The 19949-nt window shown below is 28.8% G+C and overlaps 4 protein-coding genes and 2 pseudogenes across 6 annotated transcripts, besides 4 other annotated features; 4 read left to right on the top strand and 2 right to left on the bottom strand.

The window, feature by feature from the left end:
• Window positions 1-11356: part of a mobile genetic element that runs on past the window's edge.
• Window positions 554-1272, top strand: TVAGG3_0756240 (annotated as a pseudogene). Its single transcript has one exon. A coding segment is annotated over exon 1 (719 nt).
• On the top strand, window positions 1539-1811 carry TVAGG3_0756250 (uncharacterized protein; the record flags this gene model as incomplete). Its single annotated transcript, XM_051245439.1, has 1 exon — window positions 1539-1811. The coding sequence occupies one exon, from the start codon at window positions 1539-1541 to the stop codon at window positions 1809-1811; it is 273 nt and encodes a 90-aa protein (XP_051092026.1).
• TVAGG3_0756260 (uncharacterized protein) lies at window positions 4521-4748 on the top strand (the record flags this gene model as incomplete). Its single annotated transcript, XM_051245440.1, has 1 exon — window positions 4521-4748. One exon carries the CDS (start codon window positions 4521-4523, stop codon window positions 4746-4748), a length of 228 nt encoding a protein of 75 aa, XP_051092027.1.
• TVAGG3_0756270 (phage tail repeat-like family) lies at window positions 5151-5543 on the bottom strand (the record flags this gene model as incomplete). Its single annotated transcript, XM_051245441.1, has 1 exon — window positions 5151-5543. One exon carries the CDS (start codon window positions 5541-5543, stop codon window positions 5151-5153), a length of 393 nt encoding a protein of 130 aa, XP_051092028.1.
• On the bottom strand, window positions 8576-8913 carry TVAGG3_0756280 (annotated as a pseudogene). Its single transcript has one exon. A coding segment is annotated over exon 1 (338 nt).
• A 1133-nt stretch (window positions 11357-12489) lies between the features above and the next one.
• TVAGG3_0756290 (uncharacterized protein) lies at window positions 12490-12705 on the top strand (the record flags this gene model as incomplete). Its single annotated transcript, XM_051245442.1, has 1 exon — window positions 12490-12705. One exon carries the CDS (start codon window positions 12490-12492, stop codon window positions 12703-12705), a length of 216 nt encoding a protein of 71 aa, XP_051092029.1.
• A 1555-nt stretch (window positions 12706-14260) lies between these two features.
• Window positions 14261-14467: a mobile genetic element.
• A 1912-nt stretch (window positions 14468-16379) lies between these two features.
• Window positions 16380-16597: a mobile genetic element.
• Window positions 16598-17655: 1058 nt separating this feature from the next.
• Window positions 17656-19765: a mobile genetic element.
• Window positions 19766-19949: the final 184 nt, after the last annotated feature.

A 19949-nucleotide genomic window follows, 5' to 3' on the forward strand; every position in this document is an offset into this window, starting at 1 on the left:
AATGGATACACAGATTTAAAAATTTTAATTGATGATTTAGTATTTAATCAAAATTTTCTTATTATTATGATTAAAAGCATATCTCCAAAAATATAATAATAACATATAACGGGTGATGATATGGAATATTATTATCCATATTATAAAAATGAAATTTTGAAATATCATAATAAAATAATTTCTGAAATTAAAGACAAAATTAAAAATAATGAATATTCAAAGGGAAAAACTAAATCACAACTTAAACAGTTGAAAGATTTCAAAAATAAAGTATTAACAGAAGAAGATATTGATGAATTATATAAATTATATAATCCTGAGCCGCAAAAACCAAAGGAACAAAAACAAAGTGCAAAACGCCCAGGTCCTTCAGACCATAAATGATGCACAAGCTTTAATTTATGATTCATTAGTTAAACCATATTCAGCCCGACTTTTAAATGAAGATCAACTTTTGGAATTCATCCTTCAACATAAACTCGAAGCGGGAAAGTATATCAAACCTTTATATACAGCATATTTAAAACAAATGAATAGAATACATCCAGAATTAATGAAGGAAGGAATGAAATCCAAAATCAAAGCAGATAAAATTAAACCACTTGCAACACCAAAACCTCCAACGACAGTACCGCCTCCTCCTTCAGTTAATCCTTCATCATTCACTTTATTATATCCATTTCAAACATTAAAGAAGCAAAAAGATTTTAAAAAGGATTTCAAGATATTAAATAAACCAATTGACCCGAAAATTCAACCGTTAAAGGAAAAATTTAGTCGCCCTTCATTTGCTCCATATCCATATTCATACGAAATCGATCATCTGGAATATTCAAAAGGAAACGTTACTTATTTATTTGCCATTAACATTAACACTAGATATTTATATTGCATTCCGGTGAAAGGGAAAACAGAACAGGAAACAAGAAGAGCTATTCAATACTTACTAGATCATGAAAGAGTAGATAATATCAGGGGTGATGGTGATAAAGGATTTCAGGCAGCTATGACTCATTATTTCCCACAAATTAATTTTTTCTTTTCATCCTCTCCATATACGTTTCATAATAAAATAGTTGATGCGGTAATGAGAACTCTTAGAGATGCGTTAGGGGTTAACGGTCAGATATACTGGGATGGAAATCATGACTCCATCATACAGCAGTTAGTATATTATTACAATAATACATGGCATAGAACTATAAACATGAAACCATGGAAATGAAAAATGATATTTCAAAAGAATGGGAATATATTAGAAAGCAAATGGAAAGGTTGAATGATGTTAAACGTGAACAAATTAATTCGGGGCTCATGAATTTTAAACAAGGAAATAAAGTTTTAATTCATCTCGATTATGGAAAAACTGATAAATCAATGACAAAAAGAAGACGAAGATTTGACACAATAGCTGAATTTGTTAGATATATTAACGGCAATGCATTAGTTGAAGTTGACAATAAATTAATAGAAATTCCGATTTATTTTATTACTCCATTATATTTAAATAATATTTAATTTTTTTTATTTCGTAAGAAATGAGTGACAACAAAGCAGTCAAGAGTCCAGACGATGAATATAAAAAGAAACTAAACAGAATTAAATCAAAAATATGCTATTACAAAAAGAAGCCGCAATGCGGTGGGGTTGAAAACGATAAAGAGAGGAAAGAAATAATCGAAAAATTAGAAACTTACCGTTCAATCCTTAAACTGAGTGAAGCAAAAATAAAAGAATTTAATAGAATAAATAAATTGATTGGAAGAGATGAATTTAATAAAGATGAATTTTTAAACTCAATCCAAATTTAATTTTTATTCCTCTTCGACAACATCTCTCTTTCCATCATTACTGCATAACCACATTTTCTCAGTTTTAGTGGTTTGTTATTTTTAGCAAGTTCTCGCATCATTTTTATCGTTTCCTCCCTTGTTATGATTCGTGGTAAATTTTGAGCTTGTGGGGTATCCATTTATGATAAAAATAAAAATTTGTTATCACTTATTTTATCGTTAATTTTAGGTTATTCAATAATTAATTATTTTTGAAGAACTGAAGGTGTACCATGTACCATGTCACCAGGTCATTTAACTTCTCTAAAAATGAGACAACATGACATTTTGACAACATCACAGGAGGAAGGCAGTTATGAATTATTTTTGAAGAACTGAAGGTGTACCATGTCACCATGTCACCAGGTCATTTAACTTCTCTGAAAAAATGAGACAACATGACATTTTGACAACACACAGGAGGAAGGTAGTTATGAATTATTTTTGAAGAACTGAAGGTGCTACCATGTTACCATGTGCTACCAGGTCATTTAACTTCTTTTTAAAAAATGATGACAACATGACATTTTGACAACAGTCTGAAATTTGATGCAGTAAAAATAAAGTTAATTTTAAAATTATTTTTATTTTTTTATTCCTATATAAATGACAGCAACAAACAATAACAGTAACTTTATCGTTTCTGATGAACAAGTTATTGATTCATTAGCTGAGGAATTAGTTGTGGCAGAAACTAAAACCCTCAACGAAAGAATTGGTGAAAACAAGATTGATTTACATAACTACCTCAAACACGATGGAGGAAGAGGAAGGAAAACTGGTATGGCTTTATTAGTAAATAAAATTTCAAATTTAACGATTATAGATGTTGATATCAATAAATCATACAATGATGAACTTAAAGAAACAGTTAGAAAAGATATTTTATCAAAACTTTCGGATAAAGATGTTATCGTTAAAACCGCTTCAGGAGGTCTTCACATTTATTGCAACACTAATTTCTTCTATGCAGTTTCGAACAGAATGATTAAATGTTATTCCTGCAATGATTATGATATTGACATAATGACTTCTATTGATGATTCAAAGCGTTCATTAGTAGTCATGGCTGATTCAAGAGTTCGCAAGAATGCAACAGAACCAATCAATACATACTCATTCATTCGTGGAAGTTACGATTCAACATTAACCAGAACAGTGAATGATATATTAAATGATTTGAATATTAAGGTAAGAGTTGAACAGAAGAACGAAGAAATAAAGACTATTATGAATGAAAACAAAGATGTAAACATTGACGATAAACTTGCCCAGAGCATAGTTGATGGCATCTGTGATTTTGAAGTACATAATGACGGTGGAAACATGAATTTAGAAAAGAAGTTACATTATTCACACTGTTTCAAGCAATTAATTCGTTACCTAATCATTTAATTAATGAAGCATACGATAACGTTTATAACTTCTGCAGTTTAACAGAAAATGCTAAAAGTAATTTTGAAAAAGCACGTAGTAGATATGCACATTTAATGACTTCTCCATTTGTTTTGGTGAAGATTCTAAAACTTTATCAAAAGGAATATTATGATAATACGTTTTACCTTTATTACGTAAGCCAAAAATAACATTTGATATAAACTTGATGACTCGTTTTTGATAACAGATATTAGACGCAAGGCTGAAAATCATCAGTATAAAAACAGTTCTGAAGTAATTGAGGATTTCTCACGTGTAATCCGTTTTGTAGATTGTGGAAACAAATACTTCATTCAGAAAGATTACAACATACACGACAAAATGAATCAAATATCATTCGTTCTTCAATCAAACATGAAAGAGTCACTCAAAATGATTAAATTATTTAAAGAAGAAGGTAAAACCATAACAGCATGGGACGTACTATTAAATCAATTATCCTCATTAACCGTTAAGGGTGTTTGCTTTAAATCTGATTCTCCAGATGTTTTCTCAACGTTTCAGGGTTATAAATACAACATTCTTGAAAAGCCTGATTACTCAAAAATTGAGATGTTTATGGATTTCATTAAAGAAGCCATTTGTGATAATAACGATGAAGTGTATAAATACCTACTCGGTTGGATTGCATCAATGATTCAACATCCTGGAATCAAGAATGAAACAGCAATTATTTTGAAAGGACTTCAGGGAACAGGTAAAAACAGATTTACAGACATTATTTCTGAACTTCTCGCTGGTTATTCATGTAAAAACATTACTGAAATAAGTGAGCTAACGGGTAATTTCAACTCAGTAGTTGAGAATAAAATGTTTCTTGTACTTAATGAACTCAAGAATGTAGGTGAAGACAGACTTGCAAACTTCAACGCTTTGAAATCAATTATAACGGATAATGAGATTAGAATTAATGAAAAGAATCAACCCAGAAGAACTGCTCAGAATGTTGCAAACTTCATTTTCGTAACTAACAACGTCTACCCTGTCAAAATTGAAGTTGGAGACAGAAGATACGTAGTTTTAAGAGTTAATGGTAAATTCAAGGGTCAATTTGATTACTTCAAGAATTTGATGGATTCATGCACAAAGGAATTTTATGATAACCTTTTAACATATTTTATCAATTACGACCTTTCATCATTTAATGTACGAATCATACCGATGACTGAAGCCAAACAAGATTTAATTGAATTATCAACAAATCCTTTAGATGTATGGATAAATACACATTATGATGAATTGTGTGCAGGTATGACGTGTGAAAATGCTCTATTCTGCAAACCATCAGACATGAAAGACAAGAATTTCCAAATGAGTATTAAGGATAAATGTGATAGGAAACATAGAAGAATAGACGGTAAACAAACATGGTGTTATGTTTTGAAAGAAGAAATGAAAGGATTATATAAACAGGTTGAACCAAACGATAATGATGATTCATTTACTGACGATGAAATACCTGTAAATGAAGCTTTATAAAGTATGATTGGAATTTATTTTTGCCTTCCTCCTGTGTTGTTGTCAAAATGTCATGTTGTCATCATTTTTAAAAGAAGTTAAATGACCTGGTAGCACATGGTAACATGGTAGCACCTTCAGTTCTTCAAAATAATTCATAACTGCCTTCCTCCTGTGATGTTGTCAAAATGTCATGTTGTCATCATTTTTAAAAGAAGTTAAATGACCTGGTAGCACATGGTAACATGGTAGCACCTTCAGTTCTTCAAAAATAATTAATTATTGAATAACCTAAAACATGAGACTTTGTCTCCGGACTCTTTGAGTCACTTAACGTAAACATTAACGTAAACATTTATTTCTGCAGTTCATCCATTACTTCATTACCTAATTAATTACAGACATAAAATATATTTAGTTCATTCATTGAACTCTATACCATGCGTAAACTGTCATGTAAGGTGGCATGTATTCTTTACTTTGTCCCGTTGTTTGCGTATATCCTGAAACGAAATGTGTATGGTTTCCTTCTCCCTGAGTGTCACTCCAGTAACAATTTATAGCAAACTTAACGTCGTCTTTAACATCATATCCTTTACCTTTTGTCATTCCTGACCAATCCCAATATCTATGCTTATGCCAACCTGCTTGAGATGTACTTAAATCTATGTAGTGACTGTGTGCAGGTAAATTTTCACCTGAAATCGTTTTACTTCCCCCTGTTTCCTTTGAAGAGTTTGCACAATACAAAAACCTGTCAACTATTTGTTCCCATGCACCAACACCAAACATTACTTGAGGACCTCTTGCATCCATAGATGTATAAATAGAACCTACTGGGTTCATTAAATCAAACATATGAGATATTATAGGATTGTCTCTTTTGAACTTAAGATATAGTGTAACTATTTCAGGTTTCTTCTGGTTTGTGTCAGAATATTTTTTATAATATAATCTTATGTTTTCAGGGTAGGTAAAATCTTGACTATAATATTTATTTCTGTCATCTGTATAATAATATACTATTCTCGTTTTTTCTATTGCATTATATCTTTTATATCTATAATAATCTAAATATAATGTTAGCTTTTTTCATCTACATGTGGTGTTCTGACATCATCTCCATAGTCATAATAATATGGTGCTGGAGCTGGGTCAGGCAATGTCATATCTGCCATTTCATAAACTCTTAAATATTTCTTTTGTTCGTCTCCATATAAGTTTAAGTAACAGTTGTTGTCTAATGGAACTTTAACTTGTGTACCATTATTCTTTATATAGCTTACATACATTTCATTGTTATTTTTCGGAATGAGTTTACACCGTGTACCATTTTTTAAGGAGTGTACAAACTCCATCTAAAATATTTGTTTTCTTCATAGATAGAAAAGTCACCAACAATAGTTTCAATATTTTTCGTTGTTCCTATCAAACTTTGGTATATTTCGTTAACATATGTTTTATCCACCTTCTTCTCTAACTCATCGTTAACATATTCCTTATCCACCTTCTTCTCTAACTCATCGTTAACATAAGTTTTATCCGCTTTAAGGTCTAAACATCCTGAAACCCATCCTGTATCAGCTTTAGTTTTAAAAATCTTTGATGTCCATTCATGATACCATTCAACCTTTTCTTTAATTTCTTTATCTTTTTCATCAACGTAAACCAAATTTGCCTTCTTATTTAATTCACTAGCCACATATTCCTTATCCACCTTCTTCTCTAACTCATCGTTAACATAAGTTTTATCTGCTTTAAGGTCTAAACATCCCGAAACCCATCTGTATCAGCTTTAGTTTTAAAAATCTTTGATGTCCATTCATGATACCATTCAACCTTTTCTTTAATTTCATTTATCTTTTTCATCCACATAAACCAATTTGCTTTCTTCATTATGTCATTTAGGAAACCTTCTATGAATTCCTCATTTAAATTAAATCTTCCAATCTTCAAAACTTTAGGAAATGCATTTAATGCGTAATATCTCTGTTCTTCTGGTGGAATTGATGTTATATCATCCGTTATACCTTTAATTTTTGAATTCATAAATAAAATTTCTTTTATATTTGATATCACTGCACCACCTTTGCAAACGAATTCGAAATGTCATTTTTCAATACTATCTCCAAATCTCCATATTTCAACCTTTGCGTTTGTTCTGCCGTCTTTGAATTATATGCATATATGGCGTATGTAATGGTCTGAGGGACCTGGGTGCTTTGTGCCTTAAGTTGTTGTGGTTGCTGTTGTTTAATCATTTATTATGATTTAAAAATAAATATTTAATCTGTTATCTCATCAGCTATTTTTTCTATTTGAAATTGCCATAATATTTCATTCATGAATTCTAAATCACAATCAAATAGGTCAGTTATTCTAAATTTAATATTTGATAAATCTTTTGAATGAAGAATAAATGAATTCCCGGATAATTGAAACGGATATGATAAAGAAAATGTGTTTAAGTTGATGGATAAAATGTTTTGTATTGATGGGTAAGAGTTAGGGTCTAATGTTTGATGTGAAAATCTCATTGGGGTATTAACTTTATCACATTTGATTAAAATGAAATTGGAACCAGTGTCAGAATACAAAACATCCCCAACATCTTTTTCAAAATTTAATATCCCAACAATGAACGAAGATGAGGAGTACAAAATTTAATTTTCAGCGGAAATTTAATAAGGTTATTTATTTCATCAAGTTCAAAAAGTTTATCGGTTTTGATTTAAAATTTTCTTCATACCATACGATAAATGATTCATTTAAATAACTTAAAATCATGTTAATATCCCATTTCGCTATCACATTATTTATATACATATCATACGTTTTTTCATGGTCATCTTTAATAAATGATATATAATCTGAAGGGTCTAAAAGAATGGGATTAAATTTACCACTCACAGAAACGAGAGTAACATTATAAATTCCGCTAACTGTTAAATTTAATTCACAGCTATTATTCGAAATAATATTGATAATTGACATTTTTATTACGATTAAAAATATGGTAAAGCGTTATTTTCCAGTGATAAATAAAACTAGAATAAGATTACCTCAAGAATTCATAAATTCAACGAATAAGAAATTCATTCATGTTATAAATTTTAGTGTTTTCAGAAAATATGAGTCGATGTCATATTCATCAACAGGTTATATTTCACTTCATTCAAATTTAGTTCAATCAAACCCATATAATGACCATTTCATAAGATTTTCAGATGGTATTAAAAATGTAATTGATAGATTAAAATATGAACAGATTGACAATATCGAATTTTTGGAATTTTGGTTTAAATATCCCGATGGAAAAAAGATTGAAGTTAAAGATAAAGCTGATACTATAACAAAAACAATTACAATGACCGATCCAGATAGTGGGGAACAAAAAGAAATAAAACAAACGAGAGAAACTGGTGAAAGGTCAATTATTATTGATTATGATTCAAAGGATTATTATTCGATAATGTTAATGCTTGAATATTAAATAGCCTTAACAAAGAATTTTTCAAGTGATATTTTATATTCATCAACTATTTTATTATAAATATCATTATATGTTAAATGAAGTTCAGTTGTTGTTCCGTTCTTTGATATCTTAATTGTGCTAATATCCTTTATAGGATTTATTTTTGCAACTGTTCCGCAGCATGAAACCTCATCATCTATGAAAAATTGAATCTTCACGTCTGAATCTTGAACATCACAAAGAATGGCGATAATGTGAATTAATGATTCATAAGGTAAAATAATTAAACCAGATTGGTCAATTAAATTTATTATTGAATCATAATTATTAATTATTATATCACGGTAAATTTTCATTAATTCAGAATTAATGTCTATTTTATATGGCGCATTGCGACTGGAATCGTAGATTCCTGGGTTCTCGATGTTTGATGAAAGAGGGGGGGTATGTTGGATAAGTGGGAATTTCAACAGGTTCTTTACCAGGTTCAGATAAAATGATTGGGTCTTCATCTTCTTTATTTTGCTCCTCCTCTTTCTTCGGTAAGTCACGAGTTAATAAATTGGACTGTGTTGCTGACCTTGTTAATTCAGGACTAACATTAACTTTAACATTTTGAATAATTCGTGATTTATCATCATTTACGTTATAACCAACCGTAATCTCTGCTTTTGCGTTTGTGTTCTTTTGACTTGTGAAACGTCTTCTCATTTATAATTGAATAAAAAAAAGAAAAATATATTTAAAGTTTTATTTAGTTGTTACGGTAATATCCCAAGGTTCATCATTGTTTGCTTATACTTTCTTTGTAACTGCACCAATTATGTTATTGATATTGCTTTGAGTTTCTTCCAGTCTTATTTTATCATTTACAATATCTTTAATCATTTCATTACATGCATTCTTAAAACCATCTGATTTTTCTAATTTACGTCTATCACTTTCTTTAATTAAATCAAAATTATAACCTTGTTGAGAATAAAGTGGTTTCCTTATCAATTCCTTGAACGCTTCTGAAAGTGAAGATGAAGAAATTCTTGCCACTTGAATTGGTTTAAATTCTGCTTTCATTGCTTCTTTCTGTTCATTGAACACTGGATCGAATAAAGCAACTTTAAAGAATTTCTTAGCTGGAATTTCAGGTCTAATATTTGCATATTGACCATCAAACTGATTAACATATCGTGGTAATCCATCCGGTCCCTCTTCAATAGCATTTAATTCTTCATTGAAATAAGAATATGGATTATAACGGTATGAATTAATTGGACCATTTTCACCTTCTCCAATGTATTGTTTAACAGCTTTTCCATTTTCATCAAATTGCATAGGATAACGTTCATTATATGCTTTACGTTTAGGATAATCAGTCATTGTTAATTTATACCATTTATGACTTTAATATTACCTTGACCATCAGTAACGAAAACTTCATTTATACCATCAGGTTTTCCATTTGGACCCGTAATGTCTGCTTCGGTGCTTCCCAATTTGGACCATGACGTTTGGCATATGCTTGAGCTTCTGGTAATGTTAAAACGTTTCTCATTTGTTTAACATCTTTTGAAGACCGCAACAATATGAACTAATTCTTTCATTCCATCTGGAACTTTCATAGTTCTATTATATGCACCCTTTTTGTTTGTCCCTTGTTTTAATGGAACCTGTAGAAGATTTGCTATTTCTGTCATGTTTAATTATAAATAAAAAATAAAAATTAATTATAAAAAGTTAATCAAATTTAACACCTCCTTTATTTAAATCAACTATTATTTTTCCATGTTCACCTAATTGCTGATATTGTGTGTAAAGTTCATTAATGCTCATTGGTAAATTCACTTGATAAAGCATAACGTTCAACTGTTGACGACTAAACCCACTGAAAATGAAAAGGTTGATAGATTTGATTTAATGTTTGTGCTTAATGCTTTGAAAGTATTGAACAGCCATAAAGAATGAACACTGAATGTGTCGACATTGAGTTAATAATGATTAAAATATGATTTCTCATTAGTTATTAGTTTTGATTTCACGCATCATCTAGAAAAATTAGTGAATGCAAAAATTCTTTATCAAAATTTGAAATAGAAAGTGTTTCAAATAATTCATCCCTTGTTTATCAATAATTTTATCCTCTAATCCTTGCTTCTTGATTGTATTATATAATTCTTTATACATTAAAAAGTTTTTTAAATAATCTTCTGCTTCTTCTTGTGATAAATAAATAATTGGAATTTTGATTAAATGCTTTAAAGATTCAAATGTATCATCTGAAGGTGAACCTGAACGGTTGATATAAATTAACACATGTGAATAGGGGGAAGTGTTAGCAATAATGATAATTTGTTTTAATATCGTTAATGTTTTACCTTTATTTTGTTTACCAATTGCTGCAGTGATTGAATTTAAGTAACATTCAGAATATGGAATTTTCATTAATTTTTCCTTAGATAGAGCATTTCTATTATCACTCAATGCTTCATTAATCATATCATCTACGTATGTATTATATACTCCCTAATTCTTCATAAGGGGTGGATGAATTTAAATCCATTTAATCAAAAATAAATTTATAATTTTAAACATTTCTATTCATCAATATTTCATCATATGAACTTCTATACTGTGGTGGTGTACCTGTTGGATGATATTTCAAACCTTCATCCGGTGTCCATGTCCAATATGTAGTCCTAGTAAACCAAACCTGAGGAGGATTTGTCACCTTTGAACAGTAAGTGTCATTTTCACCCTGAATGATTGGATAAGCTTTCACTTGTACTGTAACTTGTGAGTTGAAAGTTTCTAATCCATCAAAGAATATACCCGCTCCATCACGTTGAACTGGAATAGTGCATAAGAATGAAGTTTGGTCTTTCCATGTTCTAGCTAATGGCGTGCCATTATCATCATTCAGTGGTCTAGTTAATGAGTCCTCGTATTCTTCTGTGCATTCATTCACTCCATCTAAATCAGAAGCTTGAAGCATACGTGTAAAGAATATGTCACCCACTGTGGTCATCGCTTGATCGGGGAAGTTTCTGGAATCTATAGTGACCTGAAGACCTCGAAGCATTGGATTTTCTAAAACTGTTCTTTGCATTGCATTCTTCGGAAATGTTAACACAACATCTGTAACATTATGAAGAGCGTATGAGAAATCTGAGCTGATACCTTCAGGAGTGATGCAACCTCCATTTAGTGAACGAACGTCAATATGTTGAGCTGGAATCATGAATGGATCTTCCTTACTGAATAAACGTGGTATTGCTTTAACTGATTCTTCAATTAAACCGTATCCTGGTGTAATGCATTTATCCTCTAAAACTTCCATCTTTGTGCATGAAATAATAACGTTATCAACTGTTGCGTCAGCAGATGTAGCGGCTAAGCTTGTAATTAATTTGGCAGGAAGTCCGATTTGTTGGAATTTGCGATCATATTTATAAACATGATTCATAATCTTTTCATAATTTTCATCAGTTATCTTTTCATAAACGTAATTTTGTAAATCAGCAACTCTTAACGGGTCAACCTGACAAAATACTAAAGTATCCCTGAAAACATAATATTTAAGAATGATTTCACCAAATGATTTAGGATAATCATCGAACGCCTGAAATGCTAACAAATCATTTACCGGAATAATCATATCAAAAGTGACATCAACTTCTTCATTTGCTTCTTGAAAACTTCTGAAGGGTCAATATATTTACCACATACTGAGTTATCATATTTTTGAACATTATTATATAACGAATGAACAAACTTTTTAACTTTCCTTTCTGATTTTGGTTTATATGTTGCAAATGCGAAAGATTCACGGGCGCAATCCATTTGAAGATAACCAGCATCACCTCTTTCAGTTTCTACTTCTAATTGTTTAAAGCTTTGATTTGATGATTTGTAACCAACGAATAAACGCATGCATTTAAAAGCGGCATCACATGTGAAAGCTTTATTTGAAACTAGAGTTGCTTTAACTTTGCGTTTAATATATGTGTCACCTAATTGGTTCACATCATGAGCCGGATTTGTAATTCTTAAATGAGTTTGTTTATCATCAAAATATGGAGCATCAGAGTCATAGCATGAACTTTCAAGTTCTCTATAATATCTTCTACCGTCATTCTTTGCGAATATTTCATTTATCTTTTCGAATGAATGAAACACATTTCCATTAATCGGTTTAGTGTTTGGCACCAAATAGTTAGTCGTCATTTATTAATAAATAAAAAATCAAAATTAAAAGATGAAAATGAATTTTTAATTTTAATGAAATAATCAACTATGGCTGCAGGTATATTTAAGAAACTGTGGGATAAAGTAAAAAGAGGAGCGCATAAAGTTTGGGAAACAATGAAGAAAGGAGCAAATTGGATATTTAAGAATAAAGAAGCAATTAGTGACGTTGCTGAATCAATAACACCAAAAGCCGCCCCAATAAGAGAAATATTAAATAAAGGAGAAAAAGTTTATCAAAGACTTCAACCGATACTAAGATAAAAATAATATTTATTTATTTTTCCACTATCTACCTCCTATTTTATTAAGTATTCCTTCAGCTATTCCACCAATTGCGTTACCTGCTTGTGCTCCCATCGCCGGATTACCTGCTTTAGTACCTAATACTCCACCTATGATAGTTCCTGCCGTTTTCGCTACTGGTGCCAAAAAGTTTGCAACGGGTTTAATAATATTTTTATGAACCCAACCCGCAGCTTTCTTAATTCCATCCCATAATTTTTTAAAGAATCCTGCCGCCATTTCTGATTTAATATTAATTAAAAAATATATTTCATCACTTATATTCTAATTTTTATTTAATGATAAATGAAACCGATTTTAAAAATAAATGAAACAGAGGAGGAAGAAATAAATGAAAGTGAAAATGTTCAACAAAAAATAAACGTTGTTAAACCAATTACTGAAATAAAAATTTTTTCATCTGTTGAAGAATTTAATGACTATTATGCTAATAATAAAAAATTATTTGAAGAATTGACAACGTGTAAATTGAATAAAATGTTTAAAGTTGATGGATTCAAAATTTCAAAAATAAAAGGAGTGGTTAGTTTGAAATCTATTCCTCAATCAAGAATCACCTCATTAATGAAAATAGATGATTTAACAAAAAGAATAGAAATTATTGAAGAAAGAATGAATCAAATAATTGATTTCATAAATCATGACTCGTTGAGCCCGGGTCCTTAAAGCCCATCACTGAGTTCAAGGTTATATTCATCAAATATTTCATTATTAAATGCAACTTCTGCTAGTTTATTTATTTTTTCAATACGATCATTTGAAAGTCTATCGTTTAATTTTTTCTGAAGTTTTTCATTTTCTAGTTCTGAAACTTTATTTGGATGATATGTAAATTCATGAAATTCTTTGGCCTCGGTTTTGATCATTAATTTACAAAGAACTTTTGTGGTTGGAATTCGTTTGAACCATTTATTAGTTATATTCGTTATATATTCAATATCTGGAATTAATTCCCAAATTTTTGCATTTTCAATTAATTTATTATCAAATGCAAAAGCAATGGGTTTAATATTATGTTTACCTTTATAATATAAACTTTCTACATAATCATCGAAATAAACATCTACTTGTTTAACATTTTCAAGAATTGGTGAAAGAGCATCCATTAATTGATTGACGGTTACGAATCTTGATCCACTCATTTTCATACGAATTAAAAAAATAAATTATTCAAAAATGTCAGAAGAAAATATTTAAACAATGTTTAATTAATCGCGGAATATCTGACATCATCTATATATAGCTTCTTTTATAAAAGATAAAAGATAAATTATTTTAAAATTAATGTTAATTTTTTAATGGTTTATTTTTTAAAAAATTATTTTTTATTTCATTATGTATGGGCTGAGTGTAAATGTCTTACAATTTTGAAAATTTTTTAAATCTTGATTTATTCAAAAACGTAAGAATAAAAACCGTAAGAATCATACATTTTTTACTTCATATGTTAAAAAAATGATACAAAATCGTTCTATATTGTATGAATTCTTACGTTTACAAAAAAAGTCGAGAGGTTATCGATTTTGTAATTTAATCGTCGTCGTTATCGATTTTGTAATTTAATCGTTATCGTCTTTTTCTAAACGTGCATTTTTACATTAAAAGCAATGCAACTCCAAAATTAATTGGTATTTAGACTTTAATTAGGTGCAGACAAACGAAATGCAGTCCAAATATTTTGGTGATATATGAATTACATAAATTTAGGGAAATTGAAATTATATCTTTTTAAATTTTTAGGAAAACAGATTTATAGAATTGTTTAAGTCATCAAAATAATGCAGACTTAGGTCAAATTTTCCAAATTTAATCATTTGCAAGACTTTCAAGCGACTTCAAAATGTCGAAATATAAGTCCAAAAATAAAATTACGATTACAGTCTATCCTCAATTATTATCACGCTAATTATTGAGTGACCCATGCGTTCGTATGTATGTAATACCTTTTAAAAAGGAGATGAGAGAGATAAACTACATTTACAATTTAAATCTGATGTATTTACTTGTTACATTTACAAATGTAAATGTTTCTCGTAATGTTTACATTTTGTAAGTATAACGAATAAAAATGACGCACTTTTTTTACAAAGTCAAATTATGCGATACAACTTTACTTGTTACATTTACAAATGTAAATGTTTCTCGTAATGTTTACATTTTGTAAGTATAACGAATAAAAATGACGCACTTTTTTTACAAAGTCAAATTATGCGATACAACTTTACTTGTTACATTTACAAATGTAAATGTTTCTCGTAATGTTTACATTTTGTAAGTATAACGAATAAAAATGACGCACTTTTTTTACAAAGTCAAATTATTGTTCGATTTTTGCAGCTTGTAAACGATTAATTGTATAAAGCAATTGATATTAGCACGATATAACTGAATAATTCTAATATTGAAATCAAAAGCCCTTAAAATATCATGATATTTTAATTTCATAACAAATCTAGGAGACTATTTGATGAAAACATATCCGATGTGGTTTTTGTTGTATTATATAACTTGTTATTGACTTCTTAGCTTTCCAAATTTTTTTCGATAATGAGAAAACGAATGAAAAATCAACATTTGGTCCATTTAAAATTTGATTTGTTTACATTTTTTTACTTTTTGAATTTCAATTTATATTTTCCTCAAGAAATACTTTAGATTTTAAGAAACTAAATCATATAATCTACTAAGAAAATATATTAAATCCTATAATACTCAAAGTTTTGTGATAAATCAGATCTTTTTTATTTTACTTTTATTATGTTTTTGCAAACTTAAGGTCCTCACTAGGTAAAACATAATACTCTTTGAAGTTAAGTATTTTCACAAAGAGAGGACCAACAATATCAAAAGATTGAATAAAGATTTGTATTATTTTATTTATTTTTAAGAACATGTTTAAGAACCCTCATTATCTCCACGAATATTGCATATTTTTCTATTCTAAGACCACCAAAATTACGTTTTAATATAGAAAATAACATATTTATGTGATGCTAAAGTCGAAGTCCTTAAAAAATTAGTGTTAAACATCCTATTGTTAAATAAATTTTTTAAAAACCTTAATAGGATAAAAAAAAAGAATTTACACTCTCTCACTTTGAAAACGTAGAAAATGCCAATCTATTGGTATACATTTTAGTTTTGTTAAGTTTACAAAACGATTACTCTAGATTTTAAAGATTTATCAAGAATTTAGAGAATATCCTTCTCAAAACAACTTCAATAGCGAAGGATTAGTATTAAATCGGATTTGTAACATAATTATAGTACATTACAATACAATTTCTCCGACTTTTAAATATTTTTGAAATATTTACAAAATATGCTCTTTCTATCATCGATACTTTAATACAGAGCAAATTTAGTAAATGTCATCACGTTATTTTTTCATAAATCGTTTTCGAACTTTTGAAATATTTATTTTAAACCAGTTTTCTACATTTAATATGTGAATTATATCAAAAGTAGATGGGCGATACTTGTAAATCTATTTAAACTATTAGTTTGCTATTATTGAAGAACTTTATAATTTTTTTTTCTTATGTATGGAATTAAAGATAATTTTGCCGATTCCAACTGGTTTTTCTATATGAGTTAAATATGCCAAGTGAAATCGGACTTGCCAATATTGTAAATTGAAGTATGGACTATATATCGATTTTCATTGATTGATGAATAACTCGGAGTAATGTAATTGTTGATAATGAAAAATAGTTTTCAATTGCTGGTAAGGGCCAATGTATGTTCAATAGCTCCGAAAGCAAAAAATGCACGTTTAGAAAAAGACGATAACGATTAAATTACAAAATCGATAACGACGACGATTAAATTACAAAATCAATAATGACCCAAAAAAGTCACACAACCCTTCAACATATACTACTACTGTAAAGGCGAGGATAAAAGTTTTCAAATAAAGTCATATCCACACAATTATCTCCCATTTTCTTTTGCAGTGTGGGTTAATCTTCGCTACCATATTCCTTTTTCCTAGATATATAGTTTGCATTTTAATGATACATTATAGCATAATGATTAATGAATGTTTCTTCTTTTTTTCAATTTTTTCAATTATTTTTTTAATTGAAAAGTCTAATCACACTTTTCAATGCTCGATTTTTAAAAACTGTTTAAAAATGGAGCTTATATTGAAATAGTGTAGAGACTAAAAATTACCACAGACTATTTCAGAGGATTGAGTTGCCACTCAATCCTCTGAAAAGTCTGAGGTAATTTGCAAAATTTGGAATTATTATTTTAATATTATACCATGTATTAAATGATTGAATAGATCAAGTTATTCAGAAAAGTATGATTCTGAAATTTTGCATTATTTTTTGATCAAAAATTTGTATCAATGCAATTCAATTAAAGATATCCAATTAATGAATACGTATTAAAATATCATTAAATATTAATCTTCTATACCAATATTTAAAATTGAAAGTTGCGAATATTTTGTCTCAAAAATTTATTTCATCAATCTTTGTAACTCCACCTAAATAACATATAATAATGGAATATTGAGTGTATTATATCATCAAACGCATAAACATTCAAATAATGATAATTGAAATCAATTTTTTTCTTATGAACCGTCATAATTTTGAAAGTATTAACCAGTATTCATACATGATATATAGTTATCTACATTCATTTTCTCAAATATCATAAAACAATATTGCATTCAAATTTTTGTCCATTTTTTTATTATTAAGGGTCCACTGTAAGGCCAAATAAGGCTTATCGTCATCCCAAAAATATTGCTCAAGATGGTGTTTTACTAAGACCCAAAACTTAAAAAAACACAAAAAAATTAACTTTACTCTTTTGAGATCCTTATCAGATGTGCAACGATTTGATGCAGTATCGCAATTCGAATCCGATTTTTTAATGTTAATATTAAAAGAGTGGGGGACAAACTCGCCCATTGTCACTTTTCATTAACCTTAAACTTGTAATTTTCATTATTTTTAATTAACCTTATTTCTTTCCCAATTCCTGATTTATTTTATTCACTTACTATTAAAAGTCACATTTTAATAAAATATAATAATTTATTTATAGCATTTTTTACTATACTGTAATAAAAAATTAATTATAATAAATTAAATGTTTATTAAATCAAATGTTTTCTTTGCAATAATATTTTTAATGTTGAGTAAACAATGTTGGGATCAAGTGTATCATTTTTCAGACCTTTCTGAACAGCTTCAAGCATACTGATGCATTCGACTTTTTTTAAATTGTGTCATTTCTTCGAAATCTCTTGTTGAAACATTTCCGGAATGATCCCTCTATCAAATGGGATATTAAGATCTTTGAAACACCTTAATTGTGCGTAAACACGGTCTTGATTTGATTCAAAATATCTTGTTAAATAAGATCTATAAAAATATGATGTAATTTGTTGTGATTTGTTTGGAAAAGGGGCAGAATGATTGTGGGTGTTAATACATTTTTCGTATGTGGTACTTGTCATCGGGAAGTGTATCAACAAGGAAGCGACATGGACAATTCGGCCACTTACAATTAAATTGGATTTGATTTCTTTCTTTCCTAGTTTTATATGAATAACTACAACCTGCTTGGATTTCTTGTTGCACTCCATACTTAAGCAACTCGATATATGTGAGTTCGTGATCTTGGATCTGCATTAAAATGAAATGATTTGAAAGAATAAAGAATTTTGAATATATTGATCTTATTTTGATAAGCTTGGTCGTGTTTTGAATAGCTTGGCCATCTAATTCAATTATGATCTTTGAAAATTAGGTGAAATAAAACTAAACATAAATGTAAAACTAGGGATATGAAATTTTGGTTGTACACAACTTGTATGTGCCGGATACCATTGTGTCAAATTTTTTCTGAAATTAACTTTAAAAGTACTAAGTAAGATCATGAGATATAGCAATATATGTTTAAACCAACTTATATTTTGGTTGTACACAACTTGTATGTGCCGGATACCATTGTGTCAATTTTTTTCTGAAATTAACTTTAAAAGTACTAAGTAAGATCATGAGATATAGCAATATATGTTTAAACCAACTTATATTTTGGTTGTACACAACTTGTATGTGCCGGATACCATTGTGTCAATTTTTTTCTGAAATTAACTTTAAAAGTACTAAGTAAGATCATGAGATATAGCAATATATGTTTAAACCAACTTATATTTTGGTTGTACACAACTTGTATGTGCCGGATACCATTGTGTCAATTTTTTTCTGAAATTAACTTTAAAAGTACTAAGTAAGATCATGAGATATAGCAATATATGTTTAAACCAACTTATATTTTGGTTGTACACAACTTGTATGTGCCGGATACCATTGTGTCAATTTTTTTCTGAAATTAACTTTAAAAGTACTAAGTAAGATCATGAGATATAGCAATATATGTTTAAACCAACTTATATTTTGGTTGTACACAACTTGTATGTGCCGGATACCATTGTGTCAAATTTTTTCTGAAATTAACTTTAAAAGTACTAAGTAAGATCATGAGATATAGCAATATATGTTTAAACCAACTTATATTTTGGTTGTACACAACTTGTATGTGCCGGATACCATTGTGTCAATTTTTTCTGAAATTAACTTTAAAAGTACTAAGTAAGATCATGAGATATAGCAATATATGTTTAAACCAACTTATATTTGGTTGTACACAACTTGTATGTGCCGGATACCATTGTGTCAAATTTTTTCTGAAATTAACTTTAAAAGTACTAAGTAAGATCATGAGATATAGCAATATATGTTTAAACCAACTTATATTTTGGTTGTACACAACTTGTATGTGCCGGATACCATTGTGTCAATATTTTTCTGAAATTAACTTTAAAAGTACTAAGTAAGATATATCAATTTATTTTTGCATAATATAAGCAATATGGTTTCTTTTGATTTTATTTCATTTATAAGCAAATCAGATTTACCCAAAAACTCCACTCCATAAGCGTTCATTTGCGAAATTAAAAAGTGACAATGGGCTAGTCTGTCCCTTTCTCATATTAAAATAATAATTATAGATGTACTCTAACATTCTTGAAAAAATGCAAAATGATATTAATTAAGCTTTTCATTTCTGTATCATACACGAAACAAAATCATTTATTATACTAAAATTTATCAAAGTTTGAATAATGAAAAAAATAATATCTAAATTTTTACATTGAGTCGGCTATTGATATG

Source organism: Trichomonas vaginalis, chromosome III (genome assembly GCF_026262505.1).
Source record: "Trichomonas vaginalis G3 chromosome III, whole genome shotgun sequence".
NCBI classification, from domain to species: Eukaryota; Parabasalia; order Trichomonadida; family Trichomonadidae; genus Trichomonas; species Trichomonas vaginalis.